At 54.9% G+C, this 13,726-nt stretch overlaps 1 protein-coding gene across 1 annotated transcript; it reads left to right on the forward strand.

The window, feature by feature from the left end:
• Window positions 1-300: 300 nt before the first annotated feature.
• On the forward strand, window positions 301-13,341 carry Ghrhr (growth hormone releasing hormone receptor). Its single transcript, XM_047562034.1, has 13 exons — window positions 301-357; window positions 3,656-3,758; window positions 3,870-3,977; window positions 4,677-4,774; window positions 5,847-5,944; window positions 6,634-6,766; window positions 8,092-8,245; window positions 8,523-8,583; window positions 9,095-9,164; window positions 9,856-9,947; window positions 10,550-10,679; window positions 11,604-11,645; window positions 13,216-13,341. The coding sequence occupies exons 1-13, from the start codon at window positions 301-303 to the stop codon at window positions 13,339-13,341; spliced, it is 1,272 nt and encodes a 423-aa protein (XP_047417990.1).
• The last annotated feature ends 385 nt before the right edge of the window (window positions 13,342-13,726 follow it).

Raw genomic sequence — 13,726 nt, forward strand, 5'->3', positions numbered from 1 at the left:
GCCCTTACTGTTTCGACAGACACAAACTTAGAGGTAGAGAGGAAGGGGTGGGGCTGGGGCTGAGCCCCTCCCTGCAGTGGCCCTGGAGTCTCCCCCAGGACCAGGTCTGAGTCGGGCAGAGCGTGCTGCCATCTTGGTGAATATTCAGGTGATGTGTCCCTGTGACTGGCTCTTGCCTATGCAAACAGTCACCTGGGAAGGGGAGGCAGAGAGTCCAGTGGCAGCAGCAGGGAACAGTGGGGGAGGGAAGCAAGACAGCTCCCGGAGGCTGGTGGAGAGAGGTCCTGTTGAGTCCCAACCATGAACAGCTTGACCTGGGGTGCCTGTGTCCTCTGCTTGCTGAGCACATTTGGAGTCGTGAGTAGCCAGCTCAGACCCTCCTGCTTCTTCCACTGGGTTCCACATCTGGGAACCATGGGGCATTTGGGGGCCCAGCTGGAAAGCCCATTTTCTCTCTGTAGGAGTGGGGATTCCTTCCACAGCTTGGAGAACTTCTGATTTTGCTGGCTCCCTCCTCCCTGTCCCTTCCCCAGGCAGTCTGCTCTGACTATGAACATGTCCTTCCTAGGGTCAAGCCGACCTCATCCCTGTTGCTTCCCCCAGGGCCTGGCTGTGCCCTCTTGGGATCAAAGAGACTGGTTGCCCTGTAACTGGGACCACAAGGTCAGGCCCTCCCCTTCATCACCCAAAATCTGCGCTTTCTCTAAGCCAGGCAGTCCTGCGGTTTCCATATACTCCTCCCCTGTGAAGGTCTCAGGGCCCCACCCCATGACTTCTTCAGCCATCTTCCACCTTGGTGGCCTCCTTTGCAGAGGGAGTAGCCAGAGACCTAGTGGGGGTCTGGGCAGTTAGTGTCCACCTACTGATCCTTTGCTGACATTTAGATGACTCTTCCTCTCATGATGCCCAAGCTGAGGAAGCTTCTGGCAACCAACTAATGCTCCATGGCCTAGGAGGCTGGAGCATGGGATACCAGGACAGAGAGCCAGCCCTGATGTGCTACGAGTTCTCAGCTCATCTCCCGAGTCACTGCAAGTGACAGTAGGGACAAGGAGGGGAGTGATGAAGTCCTGGGTGGGACCCCACATGACTGAGGGCTGCTTGCTTCCTCCCCTGCCTTGTCAGGGGGCTGCCACTTCTCCCTAGTGCCTTAGAGTTCTCATCAATCCTGGAAGCATGAAATTAGCTGTGCAACCCGGGAAAAGTCCCTGCTCCTCTTCCTGCGGTTCCCTTGTCTCTTTTGTAAAAGGAAATTCCATCTGCTAATCAGGGCTGTGTGCTGAGTGGGATCTGACTTGTGGAGGGAGGCCTGGGTATGAGGTTGCAATACAGGTCCCTTCTACTACTGGCTCCTCCTGGGGTGGCGGACATTCCCTTCCTCCCACCTGTGTGTACCCAACAGTAAAAGCTTTATTTTTAGGAGGAGACCCTAGATCAGTGGGGGTCATTCAGCAGCTGGTGCAGTATCAGTGTCAGGACTAGAACTAAATCATTGTCACCCAGCATGGGGTTCCCAGATCCCCAAGGTGAAGAACAGTCACTGATGGGGAGGCTGGGTGTCCAGGGTGATGGAGTGTCCCTTCATGAATGGATGGGATCAGTATAATGTAAGTGGGGTGATTCATCAGGAGCATTTGGGTAAGTTTCAGAATGGCCCATCTTTTCAGCTCCACCTCTTCGTCCCTCCCTGCAATTTCCACCTGGCAGCTGGTCCTGGGCCCACACATCCCAGGTCATTATTTGTGCTTCCCTGAATTTGCTCCTTCTCTTGGAAGTATGGGGGTGCCTGGTCATGTTTTGGATGGGAGGCTGTTCACCTCGGGCTATGGTTCCTTTGGCCTGAAGAGTTCCCCAGAAGTAGAAGGACAGAGATTGCAGCTCTCCCGAAGCACTGCAGGGTGACAGGTTGCTTATGCAAGAAAGTCACTCTTTGGGATTCTGACCTGTTGTTCAGTCAGTTTTCATTTTCCTCAGAATTCCTGCCTTTGACTCCCAGCTTCTTAGAGAACCATAGATCTCTGCACATCCCTAGCTCCATCCCAGTTGGTCTTCTATTGGTGTATGAGGCACACCTTCAGAAATACTTCTAGATTTCCAGAAAAACAACTTGTTTTCCAGATTCCAGAAAGCATTCCCTGTGGTTACCGGGCAGCACCAGATTCTGGGCGGCTCCTAAAGCTGTAATCCTTCATGACTCTAAGCCACATGTGAAAGCAATTAGTTATCTTTCCACCCATAAACTCACCCACCCATCCATCCTGATATAGCACCTCACTCATCCACCATAAATCATCCATGTATCCAACTATCTATCTCTATGTGTCTGTCTGTATGCATATCACATAGCATGGCAGTCTTTCATTCATCCATCCATCCATCCATTTATTCCTCCCTCCCTCCATCCATTCATCCATCTATTCATTCATCATCCATCCATCCAACCATCCATCCATCCATCATCCATCCATCCAACCATCCATCCATCCATCTGTCCATCCATCCAACCATCCATCCATCCATCTGTCCATCCATCCAACCATCCATCCATCCATCCGTCCATCCATCCAACCATCCATCCATCCATCTGTCCATCCATCCAACCATCCATCTATTCATCCATTCATCTATTCATCCATCCATCCATTCATCTATCCATCCATCCATCTATCCATCTATCCATCCATCCATCTATCCATCTTTCCATCCATCCAACCATCCATCCATCCATCCTCCCACACATTACATTCATTTGCTCCTTCACCTTAGCCATGAACCTGTCCATGGGCTTGCTGGTTCATTTATCCATGCACTTACCTACTAATCTATCCATTTATTCATGGACCCCTGCCACAGTCTCCCTGAAAGTGGAGCCTGAGACAAAGGTGAGAAGTCCAACCTGGTTTTCAGCGGGCTAAGAAGGAGGTTGGCGGGTCTGCATTCCTTCTGGGAACTGCAGTGGAGAATCCCTGCCCTTGCCTTTTCCTTGGCTCATGGCCCCTTCCTTCATCCTCAGAGCCAGCAGTGCAGCAGTGTAGCTTCTCTACATATCCAACTGTCCATCCACACCTCTCCTCTGACTCTGACCTCCCATCTCTCTCCTATCAGGACTCTTGTGACCACACCAGGCTCACTGGAATGATCAAGGATATCTCCCCATCTCAGGATCCTCCACCCAATCACATCTGCGAAGTCCTTTGACATGTAAAATCACATATTCGTGGGCTCTAGAGAACATCCTTGGGGCTATTATTCTGCCTACCAAGGTAGTTGATGCAGACTCGCCCCACGGAGCAGGAGGGCGGAGTGGTGAGGGGCGGGGCTGAGGTAGGCCGGAGAGGGAGGAAAGGCCACTACCGGGAGTGACCTCACTGCTATGAGATCTTCAGAAGCATTTTGTTGTATGTGCCTCAGAACTTATTTCCATGGGATGGAAAGGAGGAACATCTGTCCAGACCTCTGTCCCCCCACCCCTCCTTCCCTTTCTTTCATATGCATGAACGTGCATCGAGCACTCGAGGAAGTCCTGTGACACAGGCCATGTTTAGGACTGGGGCACAGAACTGAGTCAGGCTTCGTTTCTGTCTTCAGGTCACTCAAGCCAAGGACCCAGAGGAGCATAGGTGGCTGGGCTCATCCTGCTAACTCTTTCCCGCAGGCTCCGGGCCACGTGCACCCAGAATGTGGCTTCATCACCCAGCTGAGGGAGGATGAGAGGGCCTGTCTGCAGGCAGCAGAGGGGACGCCCAACACCTCCCTGAGTATGGGGCCTGGGGGAGCGGTGGTATCCCCGAGTCCCTTATCTCCTCCAGCTTGGTTGCTCAGCGTGCTGGACCAGCCGTCTCCCCTGTGCCTCCCATCTCTCCATCTAGGCTGCCCTAGGACCTGGGACGGGCTGCTGTGCTGGCCGGCGGCAAGCTCTGGGGAGTGGGTCGCCCTCCCCTGCCCTGCATTCTTCTCTCACTTCAGCTCAGAGCCTGGTAGGGTCCTGGGTGGGCGGATGGAGGGAGGTGAGGTGCTTTCATCCACTGGGGGATGACCCGCTGCTGGCTTCGGGTCCAGGCAGGCCTGGATCTGAATGCCGCCCTTCCTGCTTCTGGCACGACCCTGGGCAAGTCACTTAGCCCTGGTCCCTTACTTGCTGAACAAGAACAAGACATTAACCTCAAGGGGGAGGATCCCAGGGTAGAGTGTGGAAGGGCTGGACCTGGAGGCTGGCATCAAACAAATGTCCTCCAGCTGTTAGCAGGAGGGTAGAGGAGGACAGGCCTGTCCGCCTGGAGATGCTACCGGCGGTCTAGGATGGACAGTGATGGGCACCTGCAGCTCTGCTTCACTCCCTCTCAGTCTCTCTCAAGTGGGAAGTCCCTCCAGGGACAGAGAGGGTCTGTTTTCTTTCCTACTGTCCCTGGGATGTTGAGGGAGTGGTTCTCTGCCCCTCAAGGGAGGGGTTCTTTCTGTCTAACAGAGTGTACCTTGGAGGCCAGAGAGGAAAGACCCCAGGGTGTGTAGCAGGCAGGCTGGAACCAGGATCCAGCCCTCTCCGGGACCTCCCCTCCCTGTCCCCAAGCACTGCTTGTGCAAATGCTGCCAGGGGCATCTGATGCTCCGGGGATCCTCCCATTCCTCTTGGGGAGGAGGTGGAGTGCCACAAGGAGAGACTCTGGCTTCCCTCCCAGGGACTGTGAAACGGGACTGCACCATCACCGGCTGGTCAGATCCCTTCCCACCATACCCTGTGGCCTGCCCAGTGCCCTTGGAGCTGCTGGCTGAGGAGGTGAGAGTCTCCTAGGATCTCGGAGGAAGGGTTGTCATGGACGTGTGTATGGGTGACAGACTGCACAACTGAGGGCCTACATTCCCATTCTAGCCATCAGTTGGAACATTAATTACAGAAGTTGCCCAGCAGCAGTCAGTGGAGTGTCTGGCAGAGAAGAGTCACTTGCTAATTTGCTCAAGGGAGACACATGGGCCACTTTGCTTGGAGGGAGTGGGGCGTGGGGAGGCAGATGGGCTGGCTCCCATCTTCTTGGCGAGCCTTTCTGTGCCTGGCTCTCTAGAGAAATGACAAAAGTGATTCCTGAGAAATGAATGCTCCTGGAAGCACCGGGCCAGTGCCTGCCCTCCCCTGGTCCTCCATCTGTGGGGGGTGCACATGGGGTGTGGGCGAGTGGGAGGGACTCAGCCCGGAAGCGATGGCAGAGACCCCCAATTGCAGCCAACGCATCCCACACGGAGCGGTGTGCTCCTTCCACGCTCACAATCCCATTTCTCTCCCCTCAGCTTTGCAAGTTAAAATGAATGTGGTTATTTTTTCCAAAGAAAAAAATGAATCAGAGAGGGGCAGGGGCTGCCTGAGTTGCACAGGAGAGCTCCGATGGGGGCCCATGACTGGACTCCTGTTCCCCTCCCTTGCCTGCATCTCAGGGGCTGGGAGGGACTCCAATTGATCCAAACACCTGGGCATGGAAAGAGCTTGTCCCTGCCCGCCCGTGGCTGTGCCTCACTGCCCTGGCTGTCCCCTTTGTATGGGGACGTTGTGTTCCCAAGCGGGTGAGCACACTGGCTGTCAATAAATAGCCAATTTCCTCTTGGGCTTTTGTCATTCCCCAGGGATGGGCCTCTGCTGCTGCCTCTTCTCCCCCCCAGAGCAGCCATGAGTGCTAAGCATCTCCAACCCCACCTGCAGGGCAGCGGGAGGGCAGGCTGCAAGCAAAAGCCTGCAAGCCTAGAGGAGCTTCCTGCGTGGCCAGACCCCTCTGCCCTAGGTGGGGAGGGCTGGGGTGGAATTGCTCATCTCCAAGCCTCGCTTTCCCTGAAGGCTGAGGCTTTGTCTTTCCTCTCCCCAGAAATCTTACTTCTCCACGGTGAAGATCATCTACACCACAGGCCATAGCATCTCTATTATCGCCCTCTGCGTGGCCATTGCCATCCTGGTTGCTCTCAGGTTTGCGATCCTCGCCACCTTCAAGAACCTTCACTGGCTCCCTATTGCTCAGAGGACCAAGTCTGATTCCTTGCCGGGCAGTCAGGAGGCTCCCAGATCTAGGCATCATGTCTGTTTCTAACCTTTCCTTCCCTTCCCCCACTATGTGGGCCATCCCGTCAGACACCAGAACTCACTCCCGCGACCACGCCTTTGCTCCTATAGAACTGATTGCAATGCCTTCTTTTTTCTCAGTGCATTTACATCTACTCAAAATTCAAAGTCCTGCTCTCGTCTGCTTCTGAGAATCCTCTTTGCCTCCTGTATTCAGCTCTTCTTGAGTGTCCAAGCCTCTGAGGCCTTTGCCTGTTTAAATGACTCTCCAGTGTTCCAAGTCTGAGTCCCCCGCTGGCCTGCGCTGTCCTCTGACCATGCGGGACACTCCCACAGCAGTCCTCAGCCGTTTCTGCCACTGCGACCCCAGCCCGGAGCTCCCTGAAGGCAGGGCCCAGAGCTGTCCTCTGTTCCCGCACCTCTGCTGAGCCCAGGGCATGGCTGGTCACCTGACTACAGGGCTACAACTCCAAGTCCAGCTCAGCTCGGCTCCACCCAGCCCAGCCCAGCCTAGTCAGGCCCCTGTTGTAGGAATCCCAGGCAGGTGCCCTGGCCCTCCTGGCCTCCTGTTCCTCATCTCTTCCCGTCTCCTCCAGGAGGCTCCACTGTCCCCGGAATTACATCCACACCCAGCTGTTTGCCACCTTTATCCTCAAGGCGGGAGCGGTGTTCCTGAAGGATGCCACCCTCTTCCATAATGAGGACACCGACTACTGCAGCTTCTCCACTGTAAAGCTGTGGGGGAGGGGCGGACCAGGGACCGCCAATCCCGGAACAGGAAAGGGTCCCACCCCCAGCTCAGGCCTTGCCTTCCCAGGACCACCGTGCCCATCCTGCTATCTCCATTCCATAGCCTGCACTCCTTTCCATAGTCCACCCGCCATGGTTTGCTCTGCCCAGACTTTCAATCTCTGCATCATTTCTAACCCCCTCTGTCCATCTGTGGCTGGGCAGAGCTGGGTCCCTCCTTCCAGAAGCACACAGAGAGGGGACAGAATGCATACAGAGCTGGGGACCTCCAGGTGGAGAAAGCTGAGAGCCAGGAGAGAATGAGAGAGGCTTCACGGGGAGGTGGCTTTGGAGCTGGGGCAGCAGGGACAGGGAGATGGGGAGGAAGGACGAGTCAAATGGAGGGAAAAGTGTGAGCCAACTCTCAAAGACAGGAGTGCTGGGACATGGCCCTGAGGCCACAGTCGTAAAGGGGGTGGGAGTTCAGGGGAGGGAGGTGACTGAAAATAGGGGCAGCTGGGTGCAGGGCTGAGGCTCAGCACCTGCGAGGCCCTTTAAAAAGTATGCAGGAAAATGAACAGATAAGTGAATGAAGAAACCAACAAATGACCTGAATTAATTAATGAAACAATGAATAATTGAAAATAGTGAGCACTTACTATGTGCCGGGGATTGCCCTAAGTGCTTTAGATGTATGATCTCCTTTAATCTTCAAAATGCCTTGAACACCAAAGCATCACTTCAATCCCATTTTGTCAACGAGGGGAAACTGGCAAGGTTGTCCAGCTGCATGGTGGGGGAACTGGGCCTGCACCCCAGTCCCTTGGGTCCAACAGGGGTGCTGTGCTCACCCCCGAGGGGCGTGAGTCACAGTGTGAGTGAATAGTTGTGTGGGTGCATCGTGTGTGCGCGCACGGGCGCATGGGTAAACGCTCCAGCCTCACAGCTCCCAGAGCAGGAAGGAGGGGTAAAATGAGGATCCAGCCGCAGCAGCTCCTATGCAGAGTTGCCACTGAACCCTACCATGAGGCCACGGGATGGGTAGTGGGAGTTTTTCCTCTCACTGATGAAAAGCTAAGGCGGGAAGGTTGTGTGGCTAACAGACGGTAAACTTGAACCCTGCCTCTCTGGATCCCAGACCCGTGCTCTCAGCCACCACATCATACCACCACAACCCCTCTAGGGAATCTCAAGCAGTCACATGGCCTGGGTTAGGGTCAAGGGTGCCTGGAGGTTCAGTCTCCATGGAGCATGGAAGACCTGGGTGCTGGGTACAGTGGGCAGGAATGTCCCAGCTTTAAAGTACCCAGGTTCCCTGCCCCCAGGTCCTGTGCAAGGTCTCTGTGGCCACCTCCCACTTCGCCACGATGACCAACTTCAGCTGGCTGCTGGCCGAAGCTGTCTACCTGAGCTGCCTCTTGGCCTCTGCGTCTCCCAGTTCAAGGACAGCCTTCTGGTGGCTGGTTCTTGCTGGCTGGGGTGAGTACCTAGGGCCTTTTGAGTACCCTGGGGGCGGGGGTGGAGACCTGGGAAGGCCCAGGGCCCTCACACAGAGACCCTTCCCCTAACTGGTGGTGACCCCACAGCCCAGAGAGGTAAGGGATGGGCCACAGTCCTGCACCATGTGTTGGAGAGTAGGACTGGATCCCTCCACCCTGGGCCCTTGTCAGGTCCCGCCTTTGTGGCAGGCAGTGGTGGTGGGAGGTGAGCCAGGGATGCAGCCCCTAGTCACTTGAGTCTTCTCTGTGCCCCACAGGGCTTCCCATGCTCTGCACTGGCACCTGGGTGGGCTGCAAGTTGGCCTTCGAGGACATCGCGTGAGTCTGAGTAACCTCCTCAATATACCCACATCTGGGGTTCTGGGGTGTGGAAAGGACTGTCAAGCGAAGCAGCGTTCTCCCCTCAGTGGGAAGAGAGGGAGGAGGAATTCCCAGCGTGGGTGGGGGCGGGAGGCAGGGAGAATCCTGCAGTTAGCACAGAAAGGGCAGGAGCCCAGGCAGAAGGACCCAGATTGCCAGGGTGTGGGGCTCCTGAGGCTTGGGGGCGTGGGGAGCTGTCAGTGTGTTTCCTGAAGTGTGAGGGCCACCAGGGGCGAATTCTAAAGAAGTCCATTCTTCCAGGTGAACAGAAAGGGTGAGCCCTGCCTGCCCTGAGGCTCCTCTTTAGAAAGCGGCCTCGTGTCTGAAAAAGAAGATAAGGCGGGAGGGAGGTGAGGGGAATGACACCGAGGAGAGGAGCCCAGGAGGAGCCAGAAGGGATCTGGGGGAGGAGCATACGATCCTGCGGAATGCGGTCGCCCACATCAGCCCTGGCCTGTGCTCTCCCTAGGTGCTGGGACCTAGACGACAGCTCCCCCTACTGGTGGATCATCAAAGGGCCCATCGTCCTCTCCGTTGGGGTCAGTTTCTGGGGCCAGTGTCCTTTTGCTTTATTCATCCAGCCTCCTTGAGTCCCTCAAGGGGTTGTACACAGACATATGAAACAGGAAACACCTCCAGGCGGGGAATCGGGAACCCTGGGTCCCACCTCACTCTGCTGATTCTCTGGGTGCGGGATCACATTCGTTGGAACTGGGGCGGCGGCGGGAGCGGGCGGGGGTCGCCTTCAACGCGCATGCTTCTACGTGGGAGTCTCCACGAGTCTGGGGCGCTGTGGGGTGAGGCCTGGGTGGGGCATAAGCAAAGCCTGCGCAGGAGAACCACCATCCGGGGCTCCCACTTGTAACGCGGGACAGCGAGGACTGTTTGCGTGGCGCTGAGTGAATTTTCCCAATTTAGCAATTGTATAAAGTGATGGGCGTCTGCTTTGAGGCAGAGAAGACTCAGAAGAGACTGGAGGCAGATGGCAAGGCCTGACCCTCCCACCCTTGCTCCCGGGTCTGGAGAGGGAGGGGGCCTAAGCCTTTCACATCCTCTGAAGACCTTATGTGGGACCCAAATTCTACAGGCTACAAGTTCCAGAACCATGATCCGTGTGCATTCTTCCGCTGGCACATCCCTGTGCCTGAAGGACTTGGGGTTTCTAGTTGGGTTCCTCCTTAGGCCACCCAGGGATGTCCCTGACCCTTGCTCTCTCTCTTCCTGCACCAGGTGAACTTTGGGCTTTTTCTCAATATTATCCGCATCCTGCTGAGGAAGCTGGAACCAGCTCAGGGGAGTCTCAACACCCAGTCTCAGTACTGGTATGGGTACTGTGGTGGGCAGGGGGCAGGGAGTGTGCTCAGTGGGCACAAAAAAGCTCAAGTGCCCTTGTGGCTCTGTGTGTGTGTGTGTGTGTGTGTGTGTGTGTGTGTGTGTGTTGGGAGACACTGAGGGAGGACATGGGGGAGATTCCAAGTGTTTCTGTCTCATCCAGCCATCCAGTAAGCTCATGATCCCAGCCCTGTCCTCTTTCCTGTGTCCTCAGAGAAAATAGGTCTTGCCCCTGCCCTCCAGGAGATCAAAGATGAGTTACCATGCCAATTACGCTGAGAAGAGCTGGGGTCCATTTCTACAGGGGCCTAGAGATGGAGATCTTTCTAGACAGCCAGGAGAGGGGAGTCAGGGAAGTCTTCCTGGAGGAAGTGGTCTTTGAACTAGACTTTGGAGTAAAATGGTAGAAGAACCCTTAGCAGAGGGCACAGCAGGATCCAGAGCTCCAAAGCCGGCAAGCCCAGGATGAGTGTTCTTGTTCCAGGAGGCTGGTGCCCAGGGAGGCTGTGGGGAGGCCCTGGTAGTGCAAGTGGGCAGGGCCCATCCCAGGTTCTGGTCCCTCCTTGGGAGCCTAGTGTTTGCTTCCCTGCAGGCGCCTCTCCAAGTCAACACTGCTCCTCATCCCACTGTTTGGAATCCACTATATCATCTTTAACTTCCTGCCCGATGATACTGGCCTGGGCATTCGCCTCCCGCTTGAGCTGGGACTGGGCTCCTTCCAGGTGAGGGTCACCACAGCTACTTTTCCCTCCAAGTACTTGAGCCGAAAGCTTTGACTAGCTTCACAATAGGGTGAAGGCTACTACTCTGCATCTATCTGTTCAACTATCTGTCTGTCCTTTCCCATCCATCCCTCTCTCTCCCTATTCTGTCCACCTATCCGCTCACCCATCCATGCATCCATCCATCCATTAATACATTCATCTTATCTATTCGACGTTTACTGAACACCTATTACGTGCTGGGCAACATGCATTTTTTTTTTTTTTGTACCAGGAACTGAACTCAGGGGCACTCACCCACTGAACCACACCCAGCTCTATTTTGTATTTTATTTAGAGACAGGGTCTCACTGATGTTGCCCAGGGTCTCACTGATATTGCCCAGGGTCTGGTCTCACTAAATTGCTGAGACTGGCCTTGAACTAGTAATCCTCCTGTCTCAGTCTCCCAAGCTGCTGGGATTACAGGTGAGGGACACCACCCCCGGCCAACGTGCATATTAATAAAGGATGCAAAAATAAAGAAAATCAAGAGAAACTGGTTGAGGTGTCACTTGCCTTCAATCCCAGTGACTTGGGAGGCTAAATCAGGAGAATCCGAAGTTTGGGGACAGCCTTGGACAACCTTTCTCCAAATAAAAAAATAAAGGGCTGGGGATGTAGCTCAGTCATAGAGCAGTCCTGGGTTCAATCGGAGCTAGAGAAATGGGCTAATAGCACAGTCTGGGCAGACTTGCTCTGACAACGATGTGAAACAGTGCACTTAGCACACAGTAAGTGATGAATGCATCTAAATTTCTTTTTGGTAAACACTTGGCCCAAGCTGCAGCCTGGCAGTGGTGGGGAGAGGGTAGCAGCAAGACTGTGGTGGCCTCGAGGTCAGGCCAAAATGTTCTTACGGAGTCCTTCCTCTCTGGTTCCACAGGGCTTTATTGTGGCCCTCCTCTACTGCTTCCTCAACCAAGAGGTACGTGATTCTCCGGGCTCTCCCTTGCTCATTGAGCTCCCCCTGCCACCAAACCTAAGCGCCCCCACTCTGCCCAGCTCAGGCTGACTCCTGTGATCCTTGACTCCCATGATCCTTTGTGGGAATCTGTGCCCAGCACTTTGATCAAGCTGAACCTGAATGCTTTCTGTAAATATCTTTGACACATCCCTCCTCTGAACTGGGGCAAATTCTACTGCCTGCTCCCTAGGAGGTGGAGGAGGTCTTTCAGGGATCCAGGGAAAGTGGGGGAGGAGTATACCAGCTGGGAGAGAGACAGAGAGAACAGAGACAGAGGAGTTGAGAGAATCAGAGAACTAGGGACACAGAGTCAGACACAGAGTCAGAGAGAGATCCAGAGCACAGCGTGGGAAACAGAACACCTAGGAAAGCAACCAGAGACGGAGGCAGACACAAATAGACTAGATGGCACAGACACTGTGCACGTAGAGGCATGGGAAGAAGGCAGGCGGGAATAATGCCACCCAGAAGACCCTGTGGATTTCTGCCCATAGGACAGTCTTGCTCTGGGGAGGGATGGGAGAGTGAAGCTGGAGCAGACTCCCAGGCCCCTCTGCCATGCGCGTAGATGGGCTCACGGGCTCCCCCTGGTGGCCATGGATTTGCCTCAGGTTCTGCGTCCCGTGGAGAGATGGCTGCCTACTGCACCTCTACCGGCTACTGCTTCTTTCTCCCTGGGCTCCCAGTGCAGCCTCTCTGAGTTCCACCAGCCTTACCTGGTGTCTGGAGTGTAGACGCCTGCAGCGTGAGGGTGTGGCAGATCATGGGGACTCTGGGTGTGGTGGGACCTAGGGGTGGGGGTGGTGAGGCCAGCGGGGTCTGGGAAAGGAGTTTCCACAGGTAGTTATGGAGGGATCTGTCCAGGAAGCCGCGTTGTGACCAGATGCCTCTGGTGATGGGGAGCTTACTACCCACCAAGAGTGCTTTCTGTTTTCAGGCAACTGTGGGGAGGCATCTTTATGTGAGCAGAAATCTGTATCCCTTTTATCTTTATTGCAGTCCCAGCTCAGCTCAGTCAGGCAGGTCCAGCCACCAACAGTCCCCGTGAGATTTGAAGGTATAGACAGTGCCCCCCCAACCCCCTGGCTGCCTTTCTTTTATTTCTCTCAACTACACAGAGACACAGAGGTCCGAGTCCTCTCTCCCTTTAGCGCTGTTCTCTGGACAGATTCCCACATTTGAGCTCCCAGTTGAGCCCTAGTGCAGGGGTAGTTGAAGTCACAAAGGGAGGACAGAAGAGTAATTTGCCTAGGAGACTCAAGAAAGCATCCACAGATGTCTTCAACCAGACCCAGACACAGACAGTCTAAAAGGCAGAAAAAGAACTTAAGGCAGTGGCCAGCAATACTCGGAGGAAGGAGGAAGCAGTATTCTCCAGAGGCAGTACTGGGCAGTGCCTGTGGTCAGCTGTGGCTTCTCCTACCCTGTGTGTGCTTCTCCTATATGACACCTGCTGTGCCCCCAGTCGCATTGGGGTGAGCAGTGGAGTGGCAGTGGGACGTTCCTAACATCCTCTCCCTTATCCCTGGAGGTGAGGACTGAAATCTCACGCAAGTGGCATGGCCATGACCCTGAACTGCTGCCAGCCCGGAGGACCTGTGCTAAGTGGGCAATGCCTTCCCACTCGGGGGCGAAGGTGCTGACATCTATGTGCTAGGTGAGCCACATTGTTCCTGGAGGCCACACCTGAACTGGAGCAGCGACAGTGGGCCCACCAGCCTCTGGAGGAGCAAGACCATCCTCCCAGCCTCTCTGTCTGACTTTTCTCTGGGTCCTTTTATGTCGACTGCTAACTCCCTGGGTTCTGTGTCTCTTCCCAGTAGGTCCTCTTCCTAGAGTCTGGGGCCACAGCCCAAGACTTCAAGAAGCCCATAAACTTGCACACGAATAGATACATGCTTAAGTGAATAAATGCGCCTCTAAGGGGGAGCGCGTCTCCATCCCGTATTTGAATTTCCAGCACAGAGTTGCACTTATCATTTCTGGGTTCCTGCTGCATTATCGGCATTTGTCTCTGCAAGGATCCTCATGTTTTATTAATT

The sequence above is a fragment of the Sciurus carolinensis genome, chromosome 8 (genome assembly GCF_902686445.1).
Source record: "Sciurus carolinensis chromosome 8, mSciCar1.2, whole genome shotgun sequence".
Lineage (NCBI taxonomy): Eukaryota > Metazoa > Chordata > Mammalia > Rodentia > Sciuridae > Sciurus > Sciurus carolinensis.

What these genes read in the sequence shown, in the direction of transcription:
- Ghrhr (XM_047562034.1), top strand. Translation starts at nt 301, where the DNA reads ATGAACAGCTTGACCTGGGGTGCCTGTGTCCTCTGCTTGCTGAGCACA. An exon ending in TGGAGCTGCTGGCTGAGGAG is followed by an intron (nt 4,775 to 5,846) that starts GTGAGAGTCTCC and finishes TCCTCTCCCCAG; the next exon opens with AAATCTTACTTCTCCACGGT. An exon ending in ACTACTGCAGCTTCTCCACT is followed by an intron (nt 6,767 to 8,091) that starts GTAAAGCTGTGG and finishes CCCTGCCCCCAG; the next exon opens with GTCCTGTGCAAGGTCTCTGT.